Genomic DNA, 25,630 nt, shown 5'->3' with positions numbered 1-25,630 from the left:
AAATTTTAAACTGTTGCCAAAGCAATATCCACAGGAAGTGGCAAAGTCACGCAGTCCGTGATGGACAAATCATTAACTGTTAACGATAGCGTCTGTGCGGAGTGTGGAAGCTTGAACAGTAGCGCGCTCACTGCAGGACAGATGGAGGTGCTGGTGCGCTCACTTGTTTAAAATACTCTGTCATTTTTAGTCAAACAGATAAAAGTAATACATCCTTTGAATCAGTAAAGACTCTACATTTATTTGTGTGCTTTTGAACATGTCAAAAAAATTAACCGAAACTCTGTATATAGGCTACTTGCCTTATAGACATTAAAAAATATATCCAGAGAGAGTGAAATGTCTACTTTTAAATGAACTAATTCAAATGGAAAACAAATATTCTCAGATTATGTATTCCATGTGAAACCTGCAGACAGGCGCGTCCACTACTACAGAGACGACAAGTCAGTGTTGCCGACTTAAGCTAAAAACAAAGAAAGCATTAGTTAATCAATAAATGATTAAAATGTTAATGCAGTCTCCTTGCTGTTTTTCCCCAGACACATTCATAATTATTATATCTGCTATAAGCTTTATGAGTGCGCTTCAGCGCTTATTAGGCTATGTAGGCAATTAAAGGCTCATTATTATGATTTATATGGTTTATTAATAAACGTCCAACTAATAGTCAACTAATGCTTAAAATGAATGGCTACTAGTCAACCAGAAAAGTCTTTAGATGCGGGTAGCCCCAATTTTTAATACATACATATTAAAAAAACTAATAAATCTTGCAAAAATATAACAAAATTATTAAACCTCCAAAATAAAAAATTCAAATAATAAAATAAAATAGTATCTGGTGTACTCACAGACGTGAAGATCTGTGATCGTGGCCGTCGGTCCATTACACGGGGCCGTGACGCGGTCGGGTGGTTCAGCTTCTCTGTGGATGAGACGACGGAGTCGAAGTCTTCTACATCTTCAGCCAAGCGTCACACAATCACAAACATAAACACACAGGACCACATATATATAACATGCATATGAATCACGAACACAGGAAAAAACGCCAGACCAGAACGGAAGTGAATGAAGTGAGATGGACAGAGAGCTGTTGTAATCTGATAAGATATGGATTATTAGAAGTCTTATTAGTCATGACAGGATTATTGTGGATTGAAGGGTAGCTCTGGACAGGGACTCACCGATATCTACGGATTTGTCTGCAGAGCTTCGGTCAGCTGCCACAACACTGCCATCTGACTTAGGACTGTCACATCTGTACAAAAGAGATTTAAACCAGAATGAGCTTTATTAAAACAGAATGAGCTTTATAAAAAACAGAGCAAATGTATTGAGAAATAATGTGATAACAGATGGAGAGGATTTCTAATATGTATAACTGGAAGTCTGATTCATTTTATTGAATAGGTTTATTCGGAAGGTTTTAAATGAATCTAGTCAAAATGAAATAATTAACTGGAATCAATGCAAAGAAGTTGTTTTGATGTAAATAAATCCATTGAAAAATTAAATGATTAACTGATTCACTGCACAGAAGTCGTTTGGTTCGGTTCCAAATGAATCCGTTCACTGCACAGATGCTGTTCGGATGATTCTAAAGGAATCCATTATTAATTAAATGAATTTTCTTCCTTAGCATTTTTGTCTTGTCTATTAAGATGCGTTTACTTAAAAGTAAAATGGCTCAAGATATTATGTCTTGTTTATGAAAAAACATCCAAATTTTTGCTTCAAACGAGTCAAATATCTGCTAACGGGGTAAGAAAAATAATGCTGTTTAGCCTTTGAATTATGATTATTTTTCTTAGTTGGCAGACATTTTTGATTGTTTTAAGCAAAAACGAACAAAATTTGGATAATATTTTCAGAAAACAAATCAAGTCAAGTCACTATTTGTATAGCACTTTTAACAAAACAAATTGTGTCAAAGCAGCTTTACATCAGCTTGATATAAAGCTGAGTGGCTTTATATCAGCTTTACAGTATTTAGACGGGGAAATAGTGTCATTCTCCTCTGGCCAGACAAAATCAGCAGTTTAAATCTAGGCTAAAGTAGAGTCATATTGTGCAAAGGACTCATCTGGTTCCTGTGCTCTTGTCCCGGGAACCAGATGAGTCCTTTGCACAATCTGACTGACAAAACAAGACAAAATATCTTAAGTCATTTTACTTGTCAAGTAAACACATCTTAATTCCAGAATTTGTAGATATATACACTAGAAAACAAAATACTAAGGAAGAAAATCATTTTTTGCAGTGTGACTGCACAGAAGTTGCTTGGATGGTTTTAAATGAATCGGTTGACAAAACAAAATGATTCATTAAATCATTGGGATTTACTGCACAGATGATGTTTGGATGCTTCTAAATGAATCCATTCCGAAATTAAATTATGGCACTGTTCTGAGATTCAGTCATGTAAAATAGGGTGTCATTTTTATTAAATGTTTAGTGTACATTTATCTGTTAAAAATCTGTTTATCACACTAATTGAGATCAGCTTTTTTTGTGCCAGATAAAATCTATTCTGTAGTTATCTATAAAAATCTATGATATCATCTGATACTTTGATAAGATATCATGATGCATCATGGTTTATGAAATCATGACTTGTGTGTGATTATGTGATCATATTATGAGGTAATTGTCCAGTACTACAACATTCTGCTATCTCAATTACCCTGCTATTATTAGACACTTTTAGCTTCTGAATAAATGAATCATGACTGGAAAATGGACTTTTGAAGAAAAATCACTAGGGGTCAGTATAAAGTTTACAATCACTTGTAGCAACCAGAAGGCTCCAAAAAGACCTCAAAAAACCTTTGAAAAAGACATACTTCACCATAGATATTTTGTATATTTTTATAGTTGTATATAATGGGCTGAGAATCTTGCTGTTTTGTGTGCATTCTGTGATCTAGTATTCTATCTAGTGATGGTTATTCATGTGAGTTTGAGTGTGAGACTAACGGTATATTGGGCACAGCTGGTCTCTCGGGTCTGTCTGGGCGTTTGGGTGGCAGGGATGACGGTCGATTCAATGAGTTGTTGTTCTTTGGGGGGAGAGGCTTCTTTGGGAGGACAACTGGGAAGGACGGCTTTGCAAGCTCACCCAGCTTCAACTCCTCACCTACATGCAATCATCATCATCATCATCATCATCGTTATTAAAAGGGCATAAAATGTCATACAAGTTTGTTTGAAAGTAAGTTTGTTTGTTGAAACTAAGACAGGGTTTGTTAAAGCAGAGAGGGAAAATGTTATTCCAACATCTGTTTACCTGAGAGAAACAAAAAGTCTTTGAAAACACACAAGCAGTGACCCTTTTAGAGAAGGGCAGCACAGAGCTATAGGTTTTGCTGTAGAAGGTCAGAGTCACAGAATTAGAGTTAACCAATGCAAATTAAAACAGCTGAGAGAGACGTTACCTACCTTTTTCCTCAGCTCTGTGTGGGAGAGATTCGGGCCGCTCTGGTGGAACCTTTTTAGCCTCTGTCTTCTTGTCTGGGTATTAATACACATAATATGAGGGTTCAACGGGACACAGCTGACTCATTAGTTAAGCTTAGAGCTAAAGTGACACAGAAACATGTCAAAATGTAGGGTATGAGACCACACTGAACATCTGTAAAACAAACGTTGTAATATAAAAGGAAGAAAAATACTTAAGATTCTGCACTGTTTATAGGTCACTAATGAATTTTTAGATATTATTATTGATTATATTTATTTATTGATCAAGTGGCTCTTAATATAGACAATCAGGTGTTCTTACTGATATTTTTGGGATCATCTAAAATCATGCGGGAGAATATAATCATCAGGTTTTACAACTTGAATTTTTTTTTTTTGAGTTCTGCTGTTATTAAAGCAAATGGGACATATCCACTGTATCCCACAATGAAATACAGTTTAAAATAGGTTTTAAAAAACTATTATATTATATTATACTTGAAACATGATTACATAACTGTGTTGCATGGCTGAGATGGCTGTCAAATCGATTAATTGAGAGTAATTGCATCCAAAATAAAAGTTTGTGTTTACATAATGTATGTGTATATACTGTGTGTGTGTGTGTATGTATATTTATGTAAATATACACAGTACATACACATATATTATGCATAAATATATACACGTATGTGGGTGTATTTATATATATATATATATATATATATATATATATATATATATACACAGTACATACGCATATATTATGCAAAATAACTTTTATTTTGGATGATATTAATCACGATTAATCAATTTGACAGCTCTAGTTAGTATGCTACAATTCAACTTTTTACTTAAATTGTAATGCTGATAAAATAATTTGTGATGGAAACAGAAGCATTTTCATTAGTGGGCTAAGACTTTTGCACCAAATTAAACAATTTAATTGCAAGCACATCATTGAAATTACATAAGCACACAATTTTAACAATATCAACTTGCATACAAACTGATAATGCAAAAATAGTTAAATATCTGTCTATTAGTCCACCACTTTTCCATATACCAGTGTTGGAAATAGAACTACTGAGTGATATCTCTGTTCCCTGTTTGTCTCTCACTCCCGTTTCATGGTACGTCAGTACAATGATTATGTGGGCAGAGTTTCAAAACCTCTAAAGGGAAGCTTTGAAGAACTCTTGTCTATTTATATTTTAAGAACTTTTTTGGGTAATCTGGTTGCACCAACACCTACTCACAGAAAATAGATTCCAATGAGCATCAAACAGACAGGTGATTGATTTGTCCTCAACAAGGAGGAGACATGAATCTTTAATATATACTAAGTTATAATACAATATTAATATAAACCATTATTTTAAATTGCAATAATATTTCATAATATTACTGTGTTAATTCTGTATTTTTGATCAAATAAATACAACTTTGATAAGCATAAGAGACTTCTTTAAAAATATTACAAATCTTTTTGATCCCATACTTTTGAACGGTAGTATACATCACCATTTGTAAACAAATCAAGCAAATAAAACAATCACAGATGGGCATGTAAGCTTACATACTGAGAGGAATTAAAAAATGCAGAAAGAAAAGGAAAGAAGAAGAATTTGTTACCTGTGTTCTGTTTAGTGGTTGGTGCTGCAGGTGGAGGAGGTTTCTTAGGTCTCTGTAAACACACACATAGTTAAAACAAACAGTACACCTATTAAAACACCCACATGCACTCATTAAAACAGTTCAACTCATACTAAAACAGATACAGTTAACCATACACATTTGTCCTTTTGAAAACACAATCCCTTCAGGCAAAACAGCACTAAAACATCAAAGGACATGCTGCTACATCAGGCAAAGGGTGAAGAGTGAGTCAAAGGTACAGGGCAGAGGGGAGCGTGTGTGTGTGTGTGTGTGTGTGTGTGTTTCACCACAACTCTGCCTTCGCTCAGAGACTGAGGCCCGCTGTCATAAGGATGGGAGCTCCCCGTTGGAAAGAGCTGAAGTGTGTCAGTGAGAGACAAACAAGAAGATCTCACCTCTTTTTCTACCTCAGGAATGAATAACTTCACAAAGTTGTCTGGAAACACTCCCCGTTTGCCGTTTAGCTCTCCAAGCCACCAACCAGCGTCTGCACACTCCTACACACAGCGAAAACACATTTCTTCAGTCTATTTGTGTTCTAAGAAGGCCAGATGTGATGTCAGTGACAATTTATTCAACCACGTTGAAAGCGTAAATGCCAATTAGAATGTATTTGATTAATAGTATACTGTAAAATTATCTGGATAGGATTTTTGGATCAAAGATTTCACTTTTTTTTATTAAAAATGAATAAAATAACTATCACTTTGTTTTTTAGTAAAATTTTGAGTTGTAATCACCAAACTCACCTTATTGACAATCGTAACAATATCTCCCTCTTTGATTGACAGCTCATCTTCGTTCTGGGCTTCGTACGGGAAAATTACTTTGCAAACCACCTTTGCTGTAATTTGAATTTTCATAGTCACAATGTCACATCAAGAACCAATCGTCATATCTGCATACAATTTGACTACATAAACAAATTAAGCATTTAAATATTCCACAGCACAAGTGTGATCTAATCCTGTTACCTTTGGCCTTACTCTCAGGCTCCGCCTTCATAGTTTCCTGGGCAACAGCTGGAGCCACTTTCTTCACCATTTGAGGCTAAGGAGAATCAAATACTTTGTCAAATACTACAATGATAATTTATAAGCACTACTGTTCAAAAGTTTAGGGTTGATAAGATAAAAAAAACAAAAAAAAAAAATATATAAAAAGGTAATATTAAAATATTAAAAAGTAGTATTGTGAAATGTTATTACAATTAAAAATTTTCTATTGTAATATACTTTAAAATGTAATTTATTCCTTGAATGTAAATCTAAAATTTCAGCATCATTACTCCAGTCCTCAGTGTCACATAATTCTTCAGAAATCATAGTAATATGCTGATTTTGTGATTATGCTGATTTTGAAACATTTCTTATTATTATCAGTGCTGAAAAAGGTTGTGCTAATCATATTTTTGTGAATATATTATTCATTGTGAATAGAAATTTAATAGAGTAGAATTTATTTGAAAAATAAATATTGAGTAAACTTTTGAACAGTAGTGTAAAAAATATAAATTCATATTAGACATTTCATACATATTATTCTACATAATATAAATATACATACATATATATATTACTAATAAAATTTGACATTTTAAACACACACACACACACACACACACACACACACACACATATACTGTATGTACATATATATAACATTTTTAAAATTATAAAAGTAAATATAGTAACTAATTTCATATCAATTTTAATTCATATTAAAAATAATAATGCTGTCTGTAAGTTAATGGTCATCAACTATGAGCACTGACCCTGACCCTGATGAGGGTTCCAACATTTTTGCAAAGGTAGTAATCAGCAATAATTTGACATACAATTTAATAATTGTGCACGATATTGTACATTTCGGAGGCCATAAAAAGCTTTCAGGAGCCCAGTGAATTCAAACGTGTGTGTGAATAGCATACTGTCCATTTGGCTCGGTTTATCTGGCCTCTTTCCGGCAGGGAAGCCACAGTCCTTCCACAAACATGGCAGGGAATCAATCCAACCCGACATACAACAAGCTCTTTAACATCCCGTGCTCCCAATGTGGCTTTAACACACACACACATTTGCTGTGTTCGCGGAGGAAAAAAAAACTCACCCACTCTTCCTCCCCCCTCTCTTCCTTTTCCTCTCATTTAGAGCAGTCATGATGGAGTCGGACTAACAAGCACCATGTGGCAGCCAAATGTTTAAACGACATAATAGGAACATCATTACGACATCTGGCTGTACTGCTCTTCTCAAAGGCCTCATGACATCTCTGTGAAGACCCTATGGTGACTTCCACCCTCAGAACACCCATAATGCTGTGTCTCAAAGCTCAAATTACAGCCACATGAAAGGAAATACATCTCAGTCGTCGTTTAACAGCTCACTTCTAGCCAGTTTTACATCATTAGCATAGAAAGACGAATAGATAGAGAGCGAAGCAGATACAAATAGTTAATTTAATATTTACCTTTTCGCAAAAAGACTAAACAATCCTTCAGAAATGGCTGGTGTTGATACCTACATCTGTGTGCGCAAGTCCTGCCTGCAACAGGAACCTGCAACAAGCTTTCAGTCTAACCACGGTTCACTCCCCCCTGAGTCATGACAGGGGCTTTAGGGCTTTCAAACAGCCCTAAAGTCAGGAAACCACTCAGAGAGAGAGAGGAAGAGAGAAGATGGAAAGAGAGCCATGTCAGGGTGTGGTAAATTTGTATATGGGTAAACCTACAGCTTGTAAATGACATCGGATTTCCATATTCCATTGATCACTTGCCTTGCAAAATAGAAAATTGTCTCTGTAAGTATCAGGTAGAAGAGTTAAGCTGGAATATATAATAATAGATATTCAGAGACGAATTTCCTTCTCTTTTGGACTAAACAAAGTGAGGCTGAGAGACACAAAGTGCGGAAGACGTCCCATAAACACCTCTTTGATAATAACTTCCTTTCTAAGTGACCGCGAGTGCCAGATCTGCTATTTGTGTGCCTTCTTCCACACACACACATGCACACACACTCATGCACAAACGTTGCATTTGAAATGGATTACTTGCCTACTGCATACTGCCAACTATTTCTTTAAATAAAATTTGAATCCATATCATGCAACTATAAACATTTTTAAACAGTATTTAGCCACATTGTTCCACATGACCTCAACAGTTTGCATCACTTTGCACTTTTGCTCATTTTTGAAAGTTTAAGAGCTATTACACCTGATTAAATTATTACAGGAAATCAAGTTAAACACATTGCATTATGGATACAATAATTAAGATAGTGTACATTGTTTTAAATAGTGATGCACCGATCATGATTTTTCATAGCAGATTCCGATACTGATTTTTTACAAGCAAACTGGCCGATTCCGATTTACGATTTTTTTCTTTAAGCAACAAACAAGAAAGAATGAAAGTATACATAAACAAGATGTTTATTTGGTATTTAACAGGCCAAACTGGCTTTTGGCTATTGAAAACAAAAAACTGTAACCATCTGAAATTAAAGGCAGTAACTGCGCAGTAAGTACATTCAATAGTGACGTTAGCATTTAGCTTTTCTTTTTAAATTGGGTTGAAACTACATAAAACTGGCCTTAAATGAAAACATTAACTGTAACCATGTGAAATTAAAGGCAACAACTGCATATTTACAATCCAAACAACACAATCAGCACACATTCAACAGTCCAAACAAAGATGTTACTTAATCAGCATTGAGCATTTGTTTTAGTTTTTAAATTTGGTGTAAAGAAAAAAGGTCTTTGTGAAACTAAATAAATAAAGTAGGCTACATAAATAAATTATTCCAAAATGTTAAATCAAATAATGTGTAGTGCAACGAGTAAAACAAAGATGCTACAGCAGGTGCTTTTTAAATCAATAGTCAATATAATTTTAAGGTAATATAAAAATAATCATCCTGTACAGAATTGACGTTTACTTCTGGCTTTTCAAATGTGCACGCAAGTTTAAAAAAAGAAAAAAAGAAGCATTTCAGATTTGTCATAATTTGGTCTGTTTCGTTTCTCATCCAACACGTGAGAAGCTGCGCTGAACCGTTCACTGTCTACACTTGTGCAGGGTGCGGACAGATACGCTCGCGCAACTTCAGCGAGCGCAGGAAAGCGGCTCTTATTTGGGCGCCAGTAACGTTACACCAACAGCTATTCGCTTCTTGGTATCTGTTTTTCTGTGTTTGTTGTGCTTGTGCCAAATGTCTTCCACACAAATGACATGTTCGCGAATGATTACAATGTAGTATGCACGCGGGCACACTTTCGGAAAATTCAGCCAAAAAAAAACAAACAAAAAAACGGTTCCATAATGTTCCGATCTATGGCCGGTCAACCGCTGCATCCCTAGTTTTAAACCAATACATTTTTTTTATTGGTTAATAAAATTCAAAAAACCAATTATTTTACATATTTATATTAATTCTTTTTTAAAGGAATCCATGTTAAAATGCAAGTTAAAAATGCAACTAAAAATTATTTTAAGTGAATTTATGCTGCACAACATTACAATGTACAGTATGATAAATGGATATTCATTTGAATATTTTCTAAATATTACATTTAACAGTGTTAAGAAATTATTTGCTAAAAATAGGGGAAATTAGCATGCATAATTAATTATCCATAATTAATTATCCAAAATCAAACGATACAGATAAGCTTAAAGAAATCAACAACTGATAATGTACCAATTTTGTGAATTCTTAAAGCAATTCACAAGCATTTGGTACATACTGTATACTGCAGAAACAGTATGCATAGTATGCTACCTTGCTATTTTACACATAGCCACCGACTTCCTAACCACATTGACTCTGAGCAAGAACTCAAAAACGACAGACACACGCCAAATGCAAAGTTTCCACAATAACACAAACCCAAAAAAATTTATAAAAAAAAAAGAAAGACATAAATTAAATGTGGGCCTAATAATGAGAGCCAAATATGGATAGAGAAAATTAGGAAATGAGCAAAGGGATGCATGCCGCTCTCAGTGGGACATGAAGATGGGAAGGATTTAATGAACAAGAGAATGTGGGGCCAAAGGCAGAATAAGCGCAGGGGACCAAGATAGAGACGGCCTGACTGTAATTACAGAGTCGTAAAATCCAAGAAACGCACATACACTTTGCTTCATTAAAATACAGGGACTCCAATAATACAAACTCACCTTGTCTCCCTCACTGTCCATGTCCAGGGATCGTGGGCGGAGCTTGATGGGCTGGTCTTTGAAGATGTCCCCGAAGCCGAACCCCCGAACCTTTTTGGGCTGAATCTCAGAGCTGGAGGACACACTGCCAGTATCAGACCGTAAACTACTGGAGTCGCCGCCATCACTCTCTGAGCCAGTGCTGTCCTTTATACCTGCAGATTCACAAACACGTTTCAAAGGTGTATATTTGCATGCAGCCTTTGCATGCAGCATTCTTCACAGCTAAACTGTTAGTCCATCTGTCCTTGCTAAGAGTGCTGTGTAGGGCTGTCACAATAGTAAAAGCTCAGTAGGTCAGTGATAAATGATTGGGACCATTAGCATATTAATTTTAGCTGTGACATTGAAATGGACTTTCCTGGTATTAGTATTATGGGTTCAATGTTACAGCTTAAAAGAATATGGTGATAAACCGTAATTTTTTAGAAAAATAATAATATAAATAATAACTCTAAATCAATATACACTACGGTTCAGAATTCTGGGTTCAGTAAGATTTTTTAAAATGAAATTAAATACTTTTATTAAGCAAGGAAGCATTTAAAAGATCAAAAGTACCAGTAAAGACATTAATATTGTTAAAAAAATCTATTTTAAAAAATGCTGGTCTTTTGAAATTTCTATTAACCAATGACAAAAAAAATCCTGTATAAAAAATGTAAATTTTAAACACCACATCAGTTTTCAACATTACTACTTATAATAATTTCTTCAGCATCAAATCAACATATTATAATAATTTCTGGGTTTTGCCATTTTTGAAAATATATTAAAACATAAAACAGTTATTTTAAATTGTAAAAATATTTCACAGTTTCCTGTTTTACTGTATTTTTGATCACATAAATGCAGCCTTTGTGGGCATAAGATAAATATTTCAAAAACAATTTTTTTTTTACTTTTTGACTATTCAACAGCAGTGCAAATAATATTAATTATAGGTGGGGTATGCATTTTTAAAAAAACGCTATATGCTGGGTACACACCACAAGATAATCGGGCTGATTTTGGGCCGATTTCTCACCTTAAGGTAATGTCCTGATAATCTTGGTGGTTCTAAAGATTATTTGATCAGATTTTTCTGTGGTGTGAGGTGTGTTAAGAGTGACTGAATCTGCTCGGAAGAACGTCAGAGGCGCCCTGATTGCGAATCTTATATATTCAACATGTTGAATATTTACGATCAGAAATCCTGATGGGGGGGAACCCCGAGGACAAACGGGCATAAAATCTGGAGATTATCACGTGAAATGAAACAATATCCAATCAGAAAGCGAGCTGACAGAAGACAGAAGCATAACAAATGCAGTCATGGTGCAGCACAAAAGGATTTGGACAGCAGAGATGGAGGATCAGCTTGTCCATTTGTGGCAACAGCACGAGTGTTTATACAACTTGTCCTGTAAAACATATTTATTCTCAAGTCTCGAGAGATTTTGAGAGATTTCCCATGTTCACAGTCTGGACTCTGGTTGAAAATCTGTTGGTGTGTGGTGTGCTGTCGTTGTCACATTGTGGCACACCACACACTATAGGAGCAAAACAGTTAAATCTAGGATTTCTTTGTCCTCATGTTTGTGGTTTCTCACATTTTGAAGATTTTATAAGATTTTAAAAACCTTTTAGTTTGTACTCAGGATTAGAAAACGAGTCGGGGCTGAGTACCAAAACAGACTTGCAGCCAATCAGCAGTAAGGGGCGTGTCTACTCATGATGCAGAGGAGCGAGCGGTTATCAGTCACATGACAGACATTAGCCGAGCCGAGCGACGACAGAAAGAGAGATGGCGGATAAAAAACAAAAGATGAAAATGTCTGCGGAACAAAAGAAGGTTTACTCTGTGTATACACCGGACGTGACAGTTGTCCTGTCGTGGTCTGTCTACACCAAAGCGACCGTAATTTGAAATGTGTGCCAATAAAATAGAACGCGGCAGCAGTTTACTGTTGGGGATTTGTCGTGTTGCAGCGTGGCATCCAGTGTAGACAGCATCACTGATTATAATGAGTTTTGCTTTGTTTCACAGAACTAATCGTTGTCATATGCATGTGTGGGGCGGAGCTATCAAAATTGGGGTGAGACCCTTTTGGGGTAGGGGCTTGTTTGTTTTGGTGATTTCAAATGTCAACATTGGCAACCAGAAATCGCTTACCCCACCGTTAAAGTGAAAGTACAACAGTGCTACATTTATTAGGCTAGGGACTCTCAAACTTTTTTGTCAGCTGAACCCATTTGACCTAAAATACTTAGTTAAGTACCCCCTGAGAATTTAAGTTAATGTTTTAATCATTTAAAAACACATTTGCATGCTCATAGTTCTCTGTTGCTCTGTTGAATACTTTGTAATTGGTTAAAAGCATGGGAGGAAATGAATGGTTAAAGATGATTGTGACATAATTGGTTAGACGTGGCTGGTTAATCTTGTACAGCTTATAAGAATCTGGATGCATTTCTTACATGTATTAAAAAAGGTTACACCACTCTGACTTCAAATGACTTCTGAGATCAGCCATAGGGAGGAGGTGGAGATTCCCCCACACTTAACCTCATTTCACTCTGTAACATCACAAGACTCACAAATTACTGTGGGAGTCGCTTGCCTAATGGTGTGAATCATGTCATATGCGACGGGATGAAACTTTCATGTTTCACCATCTGCCTGCTTTCTGCCTTACCACTTCAACAAGACAATACGTCTTCAATAAAAAAAAAAATATGCTCCAAAAGAAATTCCATTCCATTTTTTTTCCATGTCTGGAACTCTTCAGAGACATGTAGTTGGTAAGATGAGGAAGCAGTTTTAGTGGACAAGCGAGTATGCAGTGCAGACTGACTGGTTCGTGTGCTGCGTGTGTCATCCTGTGGGGTCAGATCCTCAGCCTCGGCCAACAGCTCCTTGGTGAAGTTAGAGGGGAATATCCCAGTTTTGCCATTGAGAACGCCTTCCCACCATCCCTCCTCCACCTTAGTGAGCAAACACACAGAAACAGTTTTAAGCACTACAAATAAACAAGAGATTCAATATTTAAAAAATAAAAATTCTAATGGATGGTCATGCAGTACTCGCCTCTCCCAGAACATCAATAACATCTCCGATCTTCAGTTCTAGCTCATCTTCATTCTGCGGAGCGTAGCTAAAGGAAGCTTTGCAACGCCTTTTTCTGATTGCCTCACCTGTTTAAAGATAAATAATGATAAATAATGTTTGTAATCTTTCAAAAGTTTGTGGTCAGTAAGATTTGTATTGTTTTTGAAAGAAGTCTTTTATGTTCACCAAGGCAGCTGTAGCATTTGGACCAATCAGACAAACAATTTTTCATTTGATTGAACAAATCAATTAGTTATTAGATTAACAAATGGTCACAGACCCCCCACCCAATACACATACTGGGTGCTGGTATGTCTGTCAATGACTCCAGGCCCCTGGTTCCATGGCAACCCATCTGATAACACTTGTGTTATTAACTCAAAGGAATGCGGGCAGAGCAACACTCTAGACATTAGGCCATAAAAATTGACTCTTCTCTAATTAATTCATAGAAAAACCCTTCTTTGAATGAACACACATATCTTTAGGTCATTGTGTATATTATTACTGTTCTTGTATATGTTCTTGTGTAATGTATCCTGTTTTATGCATGCTTATGATAGAACACTAGTTAATATTAACTCACTTATACTATGTTTGGTCTCTATCAATTCGTCTTTGGAGGATCTAATTGAGAGTGTATATTATATGTCGATACCTATGCAACATATAAGTGTTCTAAAAATCTTTAACTTCCAATCCAGTTCATATGTAAATTACCATGCATGGAGACAAAGAGTCATAAACTTTCCCTCCAAAAGTTCAAGTCACCATAGGCTCTTTGGCTCCCCAGAGGTGTGACCACAATAGCAGATAAAGCTCTCACTTCAGTGACACCCAGGCAGTCTGCAGTTCTGTTAGATTCTGAGAAGATTATGATGTGAGCTAGAACTCTTCTGGACCCTCTAAGTTTTTTGTGCCTTCACTTTCCATTCAACAAAGGATCCTCGGACCTCAGCGGATCTCTTTCTTAGCTCTTTTCCCCTTTCTACCTGGAAAGAACATTTCTACCTCAGAACATCTTTGGAACTCATCACTCTTCAACCCGGAAGAATGTGATCGGGAATCCAAAACCTTGAAACCATTAAGACTTTCATCTGAGACTGCATTCCGGACACTCGTCACGACCAAATGCATTGCAAGTATTGTACATTTAACTAAACAAAACAGAGGTTATTAGTACAAGTTATAGACCCCGTTATAAACGGCGCTGATGGTTTTACTCAGGTGGTTAAATTACTTTTTTCATAACTGCATTCTCTGGTTTTCCTGATGGTTTCATCCATCAACTCTCATTTGCCCTTTCCCCATGTATGAGTGATTGCACGTATGCATGTTTGTTTGTTAGACTAGTTTGCGTTAGTGTTTAGTTAATAAATGTCTCTTTACAATTTTGACCCTTACTACATGCTCTAATGTAGTAATACTTAGGAAAGTATTTTCTGTGGCCAAGAAAATATCCTTTCTTAGAGTTGATATGAACTTGCACTGATTGTTCGCTGGACGAACAGATCAGTTGATGGCAATTTAATTCTGCTACAGTTATTACTGTCAGCCGATATAAATAATTGTAATTAATCATAATTAATTGCAATTATTTATATACATTTCCTTTTTGAGCTATATAAATTGCTACACTGCATTTATCTGATCAAAAATACAGTAAAAACAGTAACATTGTAAAATATTTTTACAATTTAAAATAACCGTTTTCTATTTTAATATATTTAAAATTGTAATTTATTCCCATGATGGAAGAGCAGGCATTTCTCTGTCATTTTAATATGCTGATTTGCTTTTCATCATCAAATATTTGCTTAATATTTATGTGGAAATCTATTTCTTTGATTAATAGAATGTTCCAAAGAACAACAGTTATTTCACATATAAATTATTTGTAACATTGTAAAAGTCTATCTATCTATCTATCTATCTATCTATCTATCTATCTATCTATCTATCTATCTATCTATCTATCTATCTATCTATCTATCTATCTATCTATCTATCTATCTATCTTAGTAAACAAAAGAACAGAGCAGCACTTACACATTCCAGCACTAGGTGTCGCTCTTCTCTTTAGTTTATGCTAAACAATTAGCTACACATTTTGCTCCAAGACTTCTTACTAAACACACAGACCTCTGTGGCTCATGAAAACAAATAGCCTCTGACAACAGACACCTAAAGTTTCAGTTCTCCTCAGAATGGAGAAACTGGGCAGCCCGGCTCTCACCTACCAATATTAATATCTTGATGCCATAAAAGCACTTAGAATGACCAAAGATTTCAATACTTAATACACTGGAGAAAACCAATGAGACACATATATTTGCCACACATTGTCTTTGAGAGCCAACATCTCTATCTGCAAAACAAATTAAAGCCACATGAACCTACACTAGCGCTGTTGTCTGAAAATCAGGTGATATAAATTGAGGGCTGTAAACAGAGCTTGTGTTCCAGAAACCGGCTGAGTATCTGTCCCATTTAAAGCAAAACAGTGAAAAAGGTATCCCGCAAATTAGTTTTTTTTTAATACATCTGTTATTTATTTTCTTAATTGTTTAATTAGGTAAGTAACATTAATTATTTAGTAAACATAATGAATTCATATCTTCACATGATTTTACAGTATCACTAAAAATGTGCCATTTTTATAAGATCAAAGTAAATGTCCTATTGTTATGTTTCATTATTTTTTAATTGTTCATTTGTATTTAATTTAATTTGACAATATACTCAGTTCATCTCAAATCTGACCAATTAGAAGATTCACACAGTGGCCCCAAAAAGACAATATGTGAAGTTTCTGTAATTATCTGAGTTAGGGAAATTTAATAATGTTTAATTATGAAGTGGTAAATGGTTTCCGGTCTGAGGAAAGTAATACTGTACTTCCACTCAAAGGCCCAATCACACACACACACACACACACACACACACACACACACACACACACAGGTCTGATTGACTTATTCTGGACCCGTATGGGTGGCTTTGCAAATTTAAGAAAACTTGAGTGTCTTTGAAAGAGTATTTTTTTATTTAAATGTCACTCTTTTATCTGTCAGAAGCAAACCTGAGCCAGATCTCTGTTTAATTGAATCGATCGACGGAAACTTTAACCGCTCCCCAAATCCTGTCCTGTGAGACATGAGGGGATGTTTGTGTGGGTGTTTTGTGCTGAATAAGCACTGGACTACTTTTCGGATCAGGAACAGATCAGATACACTACCTTTCTTGGCGGGTCTGAGGCTGGGTTCTGATTTTGGGCTGGCGCTGCCATTGGACAGGTCTGATTTGGATCCGGCCAAGCTGGACTCCTTCATCTCTTTTTTCGAGTCTTTCTTTATCTCCTAAAAATAGAAAAGGGGCATTTAACGCACAGAAACTTTAGAGGGAGCTCTAGTCCATTCTTATCCACTGTGTGTGTGAAACAGAGACAGACAGACAGAGAGGCGTGATGTAGGCCTAAGTGCAGCAATGCAGAGAAGCGCTCATTTCCTGGATGGGCCATACAGTGACTCAGAATGAACCTCTAACACACACACACACACACACAGCTTTAAAACACTTCTCCATCTGTTTGCCCGTCTGTTAGCAGAAGTAGTAGTCTGTACTGCACTTCTCTCTCCCTCCACTAGAGCTGTAAAGGCTGTGAAAATGTGGCTGGTGATTAACTGCAATACAAACAATTGTGATTAATAATTTAATGGTCTATTTTGCTCATGTCTGTTTAACACACATGGAGAAGCCCATGTTGAACTTGAAAACATAACAGCTTTGTAAAAATAAGAATTATAATAATACTAAATATTAAAACATTTTAAATAATAATAGTAATAACAGCAATAAAAAATATACTTTAAATAATAGGTATATATTTTAAATTGAATATTAATTATATTTTTTATTACATAAATCATAAAATAAATCCAGCTCACTTGAATAATACAGTATTTATTATAATTAATAAAATGCCTCATTATCATTATTTCCTTTGCGTAATACTAATTTGCAACTTTCACAAAGTGTTTTACAGTAAAGCATTCTGGTTAAACCCTTGCATAGAGGCGGTTGACCTAGTTGATTTTTAATATACTCAAATCTGCAATAATGCACTCATCTTTTCTTGACTTGGTAACCTGTAATGGTCAAAAAGGTAAGTAATTATGCAGAAGTGAACCACAAATGAATTGCATTGTATTGTAATGAACAATATATATGCAAATCACACTTTGGATATCCAACTGACCATTGCCTGATATGGTCTGGGGTTGTTTGGAGAGCTCATATAATACAGTAAGTCATAATGTGATATTTTAAATGCGCAATGATTGCTCATTCTGTTCATAGGGTGAATTTAAGGTATCTGTCTTTAAGGCCTGTGTAAAGGTTAAGAAAACTGCAGAGAAAGATCTCGAGCATCTCTTGGCTCACACAGAGCTGTCATCCTTTCTCAATTTCCTGCATGTTATCTTTCTCTGCTCTCACTGCTAGTTCTTTCTGCGTGTTTTACTCTCTCACTCATTGTGACATGGTTATTTATTTAGAGGAATAAGAACAAACTTATTCGCTTGCTGGATGCTTCATACTTGCAGATCAAGCTGTCAGTCTGCAGGTGGACAATATTTCAAACGGCAACATAAATCTCAACTACATTTTCAGGAGCACAGCTTAAATATTTTAAATCTGACTCGTGTCTACAAATAACTTTAGCCCGTATTAAAGACCCTATAAAAAGAAAAACTGCAATATTTTTCAGCTATTTTATAAATGTTTACAAAATCCGAGAAATACATTTTTAAAAAAAAACTAATTAAAATGGGAACTTATCGTAACACACAATCCAGGAAGTGTCTCTCACACAGGAAAATGTGATTTTCTTTTCTGTGAAGAAATATAAATTTAAATGTTATCAGCCAGGGTATGAAATAAGGTTACAGTAGTTAGCTTTCTTTATGTGAACTGTGTGAATGTGTGAGAGAGAGATAAACTGAAGAAGAGAGAGAGCGGTGAACAGTCTAGGCTTGAAACGAGAATGTAGCAGTGAAAATGTGTGCATTCAGAAAGGATATTCAAGCATAATAATTATGTCTGTTTCATCCTGCATTTAACATCCACTCAGCAGACCAATCACATGCACAAGAACTTTAATACAGACCATAAGATTCTCCTGATATTAGGCAATTTGATGTCAGTGTTTTTTTTATAGTGAAGAAGTCATTAACAGGGATGCACATATGTTTTTCAGTCTGGTTCTCATGAGAGCATCTGGAGATTTGGTTTGGTGCTCACAATGCACAGTGTGACCCATTAAATATAACTATAAAAATAAAATAATAACATAACTATCAAAATAAAATAATAATAGCAATTAATAGTATTATTGAACTTTTCTGAATAAAATAAAACAAAATAAATATAGTGTGACAATACTACAATATACAACACTAATATTTACATTTCAATTTTCTTTCATTTCTTTATTAATTTGTTTATATATATTTTTTAATTTTATCTGAATTTTCATCATTTTAAACCTAAAATCAGCAAGATTTCCAGCAAGTAATTAGGATATGCACTGCCGGTTTTGGCGCTGCTAAGTGAAGCGCGTCAGTGAATGAAATGTCAAAGTTTTGCATTTTACTCAGAAACCGGCAGGACAGCCTAGATATATACCTTCAGTTCTAATAGAAATCTCACACAGTATTACAGTTAGTCCATCTAAATAGTGACTGTGCATAAACAGCATCCAGGTCAGTATATAAATAAGCAGTCTGAATTTACACAGTGATTTTTTTATTTTGGCCACGAATGTGCACCCGCACAGCACTTATGTGCATCCCTGGTTATTAAAGTATTTGCTCATCTACACCTAAATATGACACTTAAAATAGAACACAATCAGCATTTTTGGTCTGTTTTCTTGGAAGAGAAACAACAAACACTGAAATGTTACTGTACTATACTACAGCAGTATACTGTACTGCTAAAAGCTCATTTTGCTAACATTTAGAAATACACTAGTATATAGGTATTGGAGTTAATGCTAAAGCCACGGCAAAATAAGAAGAAAAAAAAAAAGCTAAAACAGCACACAGTGTGACTTAAAGCTTAGCTTAATTCCGCTGAAAAGAAGCTGTTTTTGCCTGGAAATATAGGAAATATAAGTAAGAGAGAATGCTACTGAGAGCTAAAACCAATATGTACACATTCAAACACACACATTTGCAGGGAAGCCAGGAGATAACCAGATAGATTAAAAAGACAGAGCCCTCTATAGCAAATAAGAGTTGACCTTGAGCAGCATATCACACTCTGGATCCTGTCAATGTCTGTCTGTATTTGTGTTGCTTCTTGTGTGTGTGTGTGTGTGTGAACACATCTGTGTGTATCCCAGAAACATTCTTTCCAAGAAAAAACCCTGAAAACAAAATTCCATTCACTCTGCCATAACTGCCTTATCAAGTTATTTATGATGAAAAGAGCACACAGCAACTGACCTGCTGAAAAGATCAGAAGAATTTCATGCAAGCTCAAGCTGGTTTATGATGGTTCCTACTGGTTTGGTGGACCAGTCTAGCTGGTGGACCAGAAAATAGATTTAACTTAACATTTAATTGAATGTGTCCATGCATGTCAATGCCAATCCCAATGAGCACAACAAAGAAACTGAATGCAATCATTTCAGTCAAAACTCTGTACTCTTTGTATTGTAAACTTATTATAATAGAGCATTTGACTATGTTTAGAGAAGGAAGTGTGTGTGTGTGTGTTGCAGGACATCTTGACACTTTACGGTTTTTATTTAGCTTGTGGTTAAAAAAAAAAGGCGCAAGACATTTTGACTGTGCATTAAAGTTTTTTTTGCATTTAATCAGCTGCTCCTGTATCTGATAAGGATAAATTTTTACCCTAAACTTGCCATTTGTAAACAATATTTAAAAACATTATGCTTGTAGCACTCAAACGCGTTGTGCTGGATGTCAAATTCCTGCTTCTTTTCTGATCCAGCACTGTCCTATATGAATAAAGACAAAAACACATCCAAAATGATCGTAACTGTACTTATCTGTCTGTTATGTGTTTTATATTGTTCTGCATTGAGAAATTGTCTATTTAGAAATAGGAGTTGGGTTATGCACTTAAAATCTATAGCATGACTTAAACAATGACCATTGCATGCAAAACAAATTTCACAGCTAAAATTCACATTTTATATTTACAAAATTTTTATACTGTAATACTTATTCTATCACTATATTTACAGCTATTTTTTGCACTCACTGTTTAGTATACACTATGCATAATTTAATCTGACACTGTTTGAAGAACATTGTAAAATGATTGGATTATCAAAATAGTTGCAGGCCTAGCATTAAATATACTGTTGGTTAGTGTGCCAAGTTCTCTGTCACTGTTAGCAGAGAGACAATCCCATTGATTGATGGGTCATCTCTAGACTCCACATCTCACAAAGTCCTACTGTGTGATTGGGATCGGCCCGTGCCAGCCATCAGCATGGAGCTGATGAACTCTGAAAACATCTGAATACATCACAGTGTTTAGAAGCAAGCATTACTGCAACTATTGTTCTTTGTGTAGAGTACCATTACTGAAAAAAGATCAGTAATCAGTCGTAAATTATGTTTTTGTGGCTGTTGGAGCTCCGCTCTAAAAGGTTGAATGGACTTTAACCAATGATTCAAACCACACTTGGTTTCAGCCAGAGAGTGGTAAACAAGTTACAACAAGGTAGATGCAGCTCCATCATCATCAACCTAATTAAAGCATAGACGGTGTAGCATGTGTGTAATGGTCTACCTGTATACCTTATGGTGCCACTGCCATGGAAGCGTATTAAAGCCAGGCCCCTAGGGGCCAAAGTACAGCTGGAGATCACATAGTAGGTCCAACATTGAAACTTGAGCAAGAACAATGGTGAGGATAATACAGACACAAAAACACATTCAAGATGCATCACAATGGTGAACTAATCATCATCATAAAAAAAAAGAAAAAAAAAAAGAATTCTCTGGATTGTTAGAATTTAAATTTTTTTATTTTATTTGGCAACCTGTAGAGATTTTGGACTATCGTCTCTATCGTGGTTACACACTCACGTGATGTCGATGTGCTGCGTGGTCACGAAAAATGATCATTTGCATGCATTTTTAAGCATGCGTTTTTGCTGTCGAGTATCCTCGTAAACAGTAATTTAGATGTGAAAGCAAACAGCTGAGAAAGAAAACATGATTTAACAGTATATTGGATCCGGGAGGCTCTTAAAGTAAAAGCAGTCTAATATTCCTGCTTCTGTCATTCATGTTAATAAAACAACAAAAGAGAAAATCTCTCACTGCTCTTGATCACTTTTGTAACTTTAATAAGAAGAAATATATTTTTAATTTACACAGTGAAGAATATGCAGTGTTTTTATACATTTGATTACTTACGTATGTAGCGTCTTATTTATTTGTTCAACTGTAGTTTTTTTTTTGTCTTATTGTTATATCGCTGACTGTTTACTTGTCTTCCGTGACCTTTGAATTTAGGCTATTATTAGTTTTTATTAGTAATATTGACAAGAATTATGAAATAAAATCATGAAATATAATCAAAAATTTCGATATCATAAAGACCATATTTAATCAGAAATAACTACAGTATATTGTGACATATATCGTTACCGTGAAATAAAATTACTCATAAGAATTTGGTCATATCTCTCACACCTAATTTGAAATAAATCTAATGTTTTGCAATTTAAAAAATTTTCTTATATGCATACATATTTAGTTCTGATATTTTTAGCAGCATTTAAGCAAGCAATATCGTGTACATTAGCTGTTAGTCAGTTTGCATGAAAATGTAAGCAATCCATTAACTAGTCAATATTTGAAAATACATAGTTTCACTTATCACTACCATATACACAAATATCCACACATTTGGATAGCTATATTAAAACCATTTAGTGTTCTCAGTAAAACATTTTATACACAATTAAAAAGTAATTTTACAACACAAATCATTTTAAGTAGGTAACTGTGGTGTTTGTGGAGGGGACAATCACAACCTGCCATTTCTCACTCATCTCGCTTTACAGCAAGCAGCTGCAAGGCTCATTTTTTTAAATATACACTTCCTGCCAAAGTCATAGGCTTCGACAGAGCTCAAGTCAAGTCAAACCACAGTACGTAGCTGCAAACTTCTGCAGTGCGCCCCTTCTAACGCTACTGTATGCAAACACAGACATACAGACCAGACCAGACGAGACCTCTTCCCTTTGAACTGTAAAAATAAACATGCCAGCAAAAACAATGGTTTTGCAAAGCATTGTGGGAGCAGCAAAGACTGACCTGACAGAAAGGGTCTGTTCATCAAAAGAACAGATTAGAAGGGGGGCGTTCACATACTTTAGACCACAAAGCAGTCAACTTTCATCTCAAACTGGCCGACTATGCACACATGAATCACCAACACGGTTATTCATTTAAAACACTGACACAAACACATTCAGCTCCTACTCTGTCACAAGACTCACTGTCACTGACTTCCTGTTCACAAGAGCATTAACAGAGCTCTGAAAGTGTGTGTGTGTGATCTACATTCCTCTCCCCCGCTCATTGGGCTGTTCCAGATGGTCAATAGTAGCTGGTTTTCACAGCGTCCCATCATTCCTTGGACTTCCACTACACAGAGAGGAGAAAAAAGTCATGATATACTTCGGGGAATGACAGGCCCTCTCATACACAACAGCGTAGACGACCTTGGTACGCTGGCACTGCTCTTTGATCAATGCCACAGGCCTGCTCACGCTGAGAATCAGGCTGCACAGCGTACGAAAAAAGTCTTAATAATTTACTCTGGTATTATATATCTGGTAAGAGATTTCACATTGGTAGACAGAGTAGGTAAATAATGGAAATGTCTGCATCACAAAAACATGTCTTAATGGCTGTTTTTAACCATGTTTATTCAAGAAAGTCTCAGTTATTTGTGCAGGTTTGAATATAAAAGTAGCTTGAACAAGAACAGGTTCAGATATTTTTAATAAAAGTACATTAGATTGATGTAAAAGCTTGAATTTAGCATGTTAAATGACGTATGCCCTGGTTAGACGTCATATTGAATTTAACAGATGAAAACTAGGGATAGACTTACAGTCCTTATAATGGCACACAAGGTCATAGATCACATAATTTTCGCCAACTCAGAACTTTTAAAATGTTTTTGTCTACTGAAAGTCTTTTCAGAAAGACGCTTTATCAACTGAACAATCGGCTTGTTGTTAAACAGCAGTACAATCCACAGAATGCACTCATTTCTATCCCTCACACCCTTGTTTTCATTTCTATCAAAAAATTAAATATGTCACAACCCTGACTAAGGTCTATAGCAGCTATAAAAAAAGAACAAGATTGCATGTCAGCTTCAACTGTGGCAAAAGGAAATGGTCAACATGCATGTGCTGTGCTGTGCTGTAGCTAGCAAGATAGCATCTAGCAAGCCAACATACAGATATACAATCTTAAAAAATAGGTTTCAGGCAGATTGAGGTAACACGTGGATGATTAAAAATACAAACAATTCACATGAAATTGTTATTGCATCTGGTTCAGTGTAGAACAGTAGCATGCTAACTGTTCTACACTTACGCAACCGGCAGATTAAAATCCTCATGAAAATATTGTGTACTGTAAATATTGGTGGTTTTTATGATGAACTGCTCTGATGTTCCTCATTTGAAAGTCACTTTGTATAAAGGCGCCTGCTTAATGAATACATTTAAACGTACTTTTAAGTACCTTCAAAATTCAAACAAACTTTTTTGAGACCACAGCTCTCTTTTACATTTGGTTGCAACTCCAACGATTATAGAGTTTTAATGTCTTAAGATGTGGTCCCATTTACTGTTGTTTACAGGAAAAATTCTGTCATTTTGATATGAATACACATAAACAGGAATTTTGTGTGAAGACTTCACAATGGGTTCAACTGGTCATGCAAATTCACTGCTTGGTTTGAAAGTAACTTCTGTGTGAGCTGTGCTTCATGCATGCTACACTATTGACAACAGATATATTTTGCTATAACTGCAAAATAATGTAACCTCTCCTAAGTTATACCCCTTTAACAAAAGTCACATTATTTAGTGCTTCTTTAAGACCGATCAGCCGGCTGGGCTTTTTATTGTTTAGACCACCCAATGCAGCTCTGCACATGCCTAGTCTTAAGTCCATCACAAACATTTAAAAATGTCCAAGGCTTTGTGAAATCCCCCATAAATGTCTATAGTAACAGTGGTGGTGGCTGGGAATACGTCATGTCAAGATTGCAGTGAACTGCAGTTCTAAGTAGAACAGAAGAATGGAACAAGAACAATGAATGACGTAAAACTGTAAGAATCCAGCACACCACCAAAACCTCTCTCTCTCAGGTTAGGAGGTTAAATGCTCTACAACCTAGTTACATCAGAAAGTGCTTCAGGATGCTGGGTCCAGGATACAGAATTCAACATTTCAGGGTGGAATGCATCATTGCCTGTGACATAGTTTTGCGAGCTGCCGCCCCATGGATTATCAGTGCAGTGAAGCGACAACAGAGCCCCATGCTGAGACACACATTCCCACATACAAAAGTACAGATAGGTGGAAATGACAATTACACACAGAAAAACAACATACACATGTAGACACATCCATGCGTGATTTTGACGGATTTAGTTAGACATTTAAGGGGCCAAAAAAGCTGAAAGTAAAATGTAAAGCCCCTTACAGACAGCATGTTTATGCTATGAACAAGCAGTAGAAAAAAATTATTAATATATTAATAAATATGTAATCTCTCTATAATATATTCCTTAATAACAGCAAATAATGGCAACGGTCTCTGTGAAATGTTGCAAAGACAACACCAAAAAATGAGGAGTCTCATTATGCTCATCATGAATATATTCCAAGTATTCAATGCCATGAATGTAAACTTTGCCAATTCCAGTGATTGTTCAGTGTTGCGGACCATCTGACACAGGATCTGAGCAGATCGAGCTTGTGCTATTGAATCATAAATACTCTGGAGATGCTGGAGTCATGGTCTTTGCAATTTATATGCAATTAATAATTAAAAAATATATATGTTCAATAAGCACAATTTATGCCATTTAAGTTTTGTGACGA

General features: G+C 35.6%; 1 protein-coding gene across 3 annotated transcripts in view; it reads right to left on the bottom strand.

Annotated features, from left to right (window-relative positions):
* Positions 1-25,630, bottom strand: part of LOC306862986 (SH3 domain-containing kinase-binding protein 1-like) — a 51,076-nt gene that overhangs the window by 4,232 nt on the left and 21,214 nt on the right. Inside the window, exons 3-14 of one of the 3 annotated variants that reach the window (XM_079406114.1) lie at positions 16,681-16,801; positions 13,422-13,528; positions 13,189-13,318; positions 10,313-10,506; positions 6,099-6,174; positions 5,874-5,968; positions 5,520-5,621; positions 5,101-5,152; positions 3,445-3,516; positions 2,983-3,142; positions 1,191-1,264; positions 855-964 (exon numbers count right to left, since the gene is read on the bottom strand). In XM_079406114.1, coding sequence (XP_079262240.1) covers positions 855-964; positions 1,191-1,264; positions 2,983-3,142; positions 3,445-3,516; positions 5,101-5,152; positions 5,520-5,621; positions 5,874-5,968; positions 6,099-6,174; positions 10,313-10,506; positions 13,189-13,318; positions 13,422-13,528; positions 16,681-16,801 — 1,293 coding nt within the window. The remainder of the gene's footprint in view (positions 1-854; positions 965-1,190; positions 1,265-2,982; positions 3,143-3,444; positions 3,517-5,100; positions 5,153-5,519; positions 5,622-5,873; positions 5,969-6,098; positions 6,175-10,312; positions 10,507-13,188; positions 13,319-13,421; positions 13,529-16,680; positions 16,802-25,630) is intronic. The other 2 variants (XM_079406115.1, XM_079406116.1) reach the window with 2 other exon arrangements.

Source organism: Barbus barbus (assembly GCF_936440315.1).
Source record: "Barbus barbus genome assembly, chromosome: 44".
Classification (NCBI taxonomy): Eukaryota; Metazoa; Chordata; class Actinopteri; order Cypriniformes; family Cyprinidae; genus Barbus; species Barbus barbus.
The sequence above is the reverse complement of the archived record's forward strand: the minus strand, read 5'-3'. Positions and strand labels throughout refer to the sequence as shown.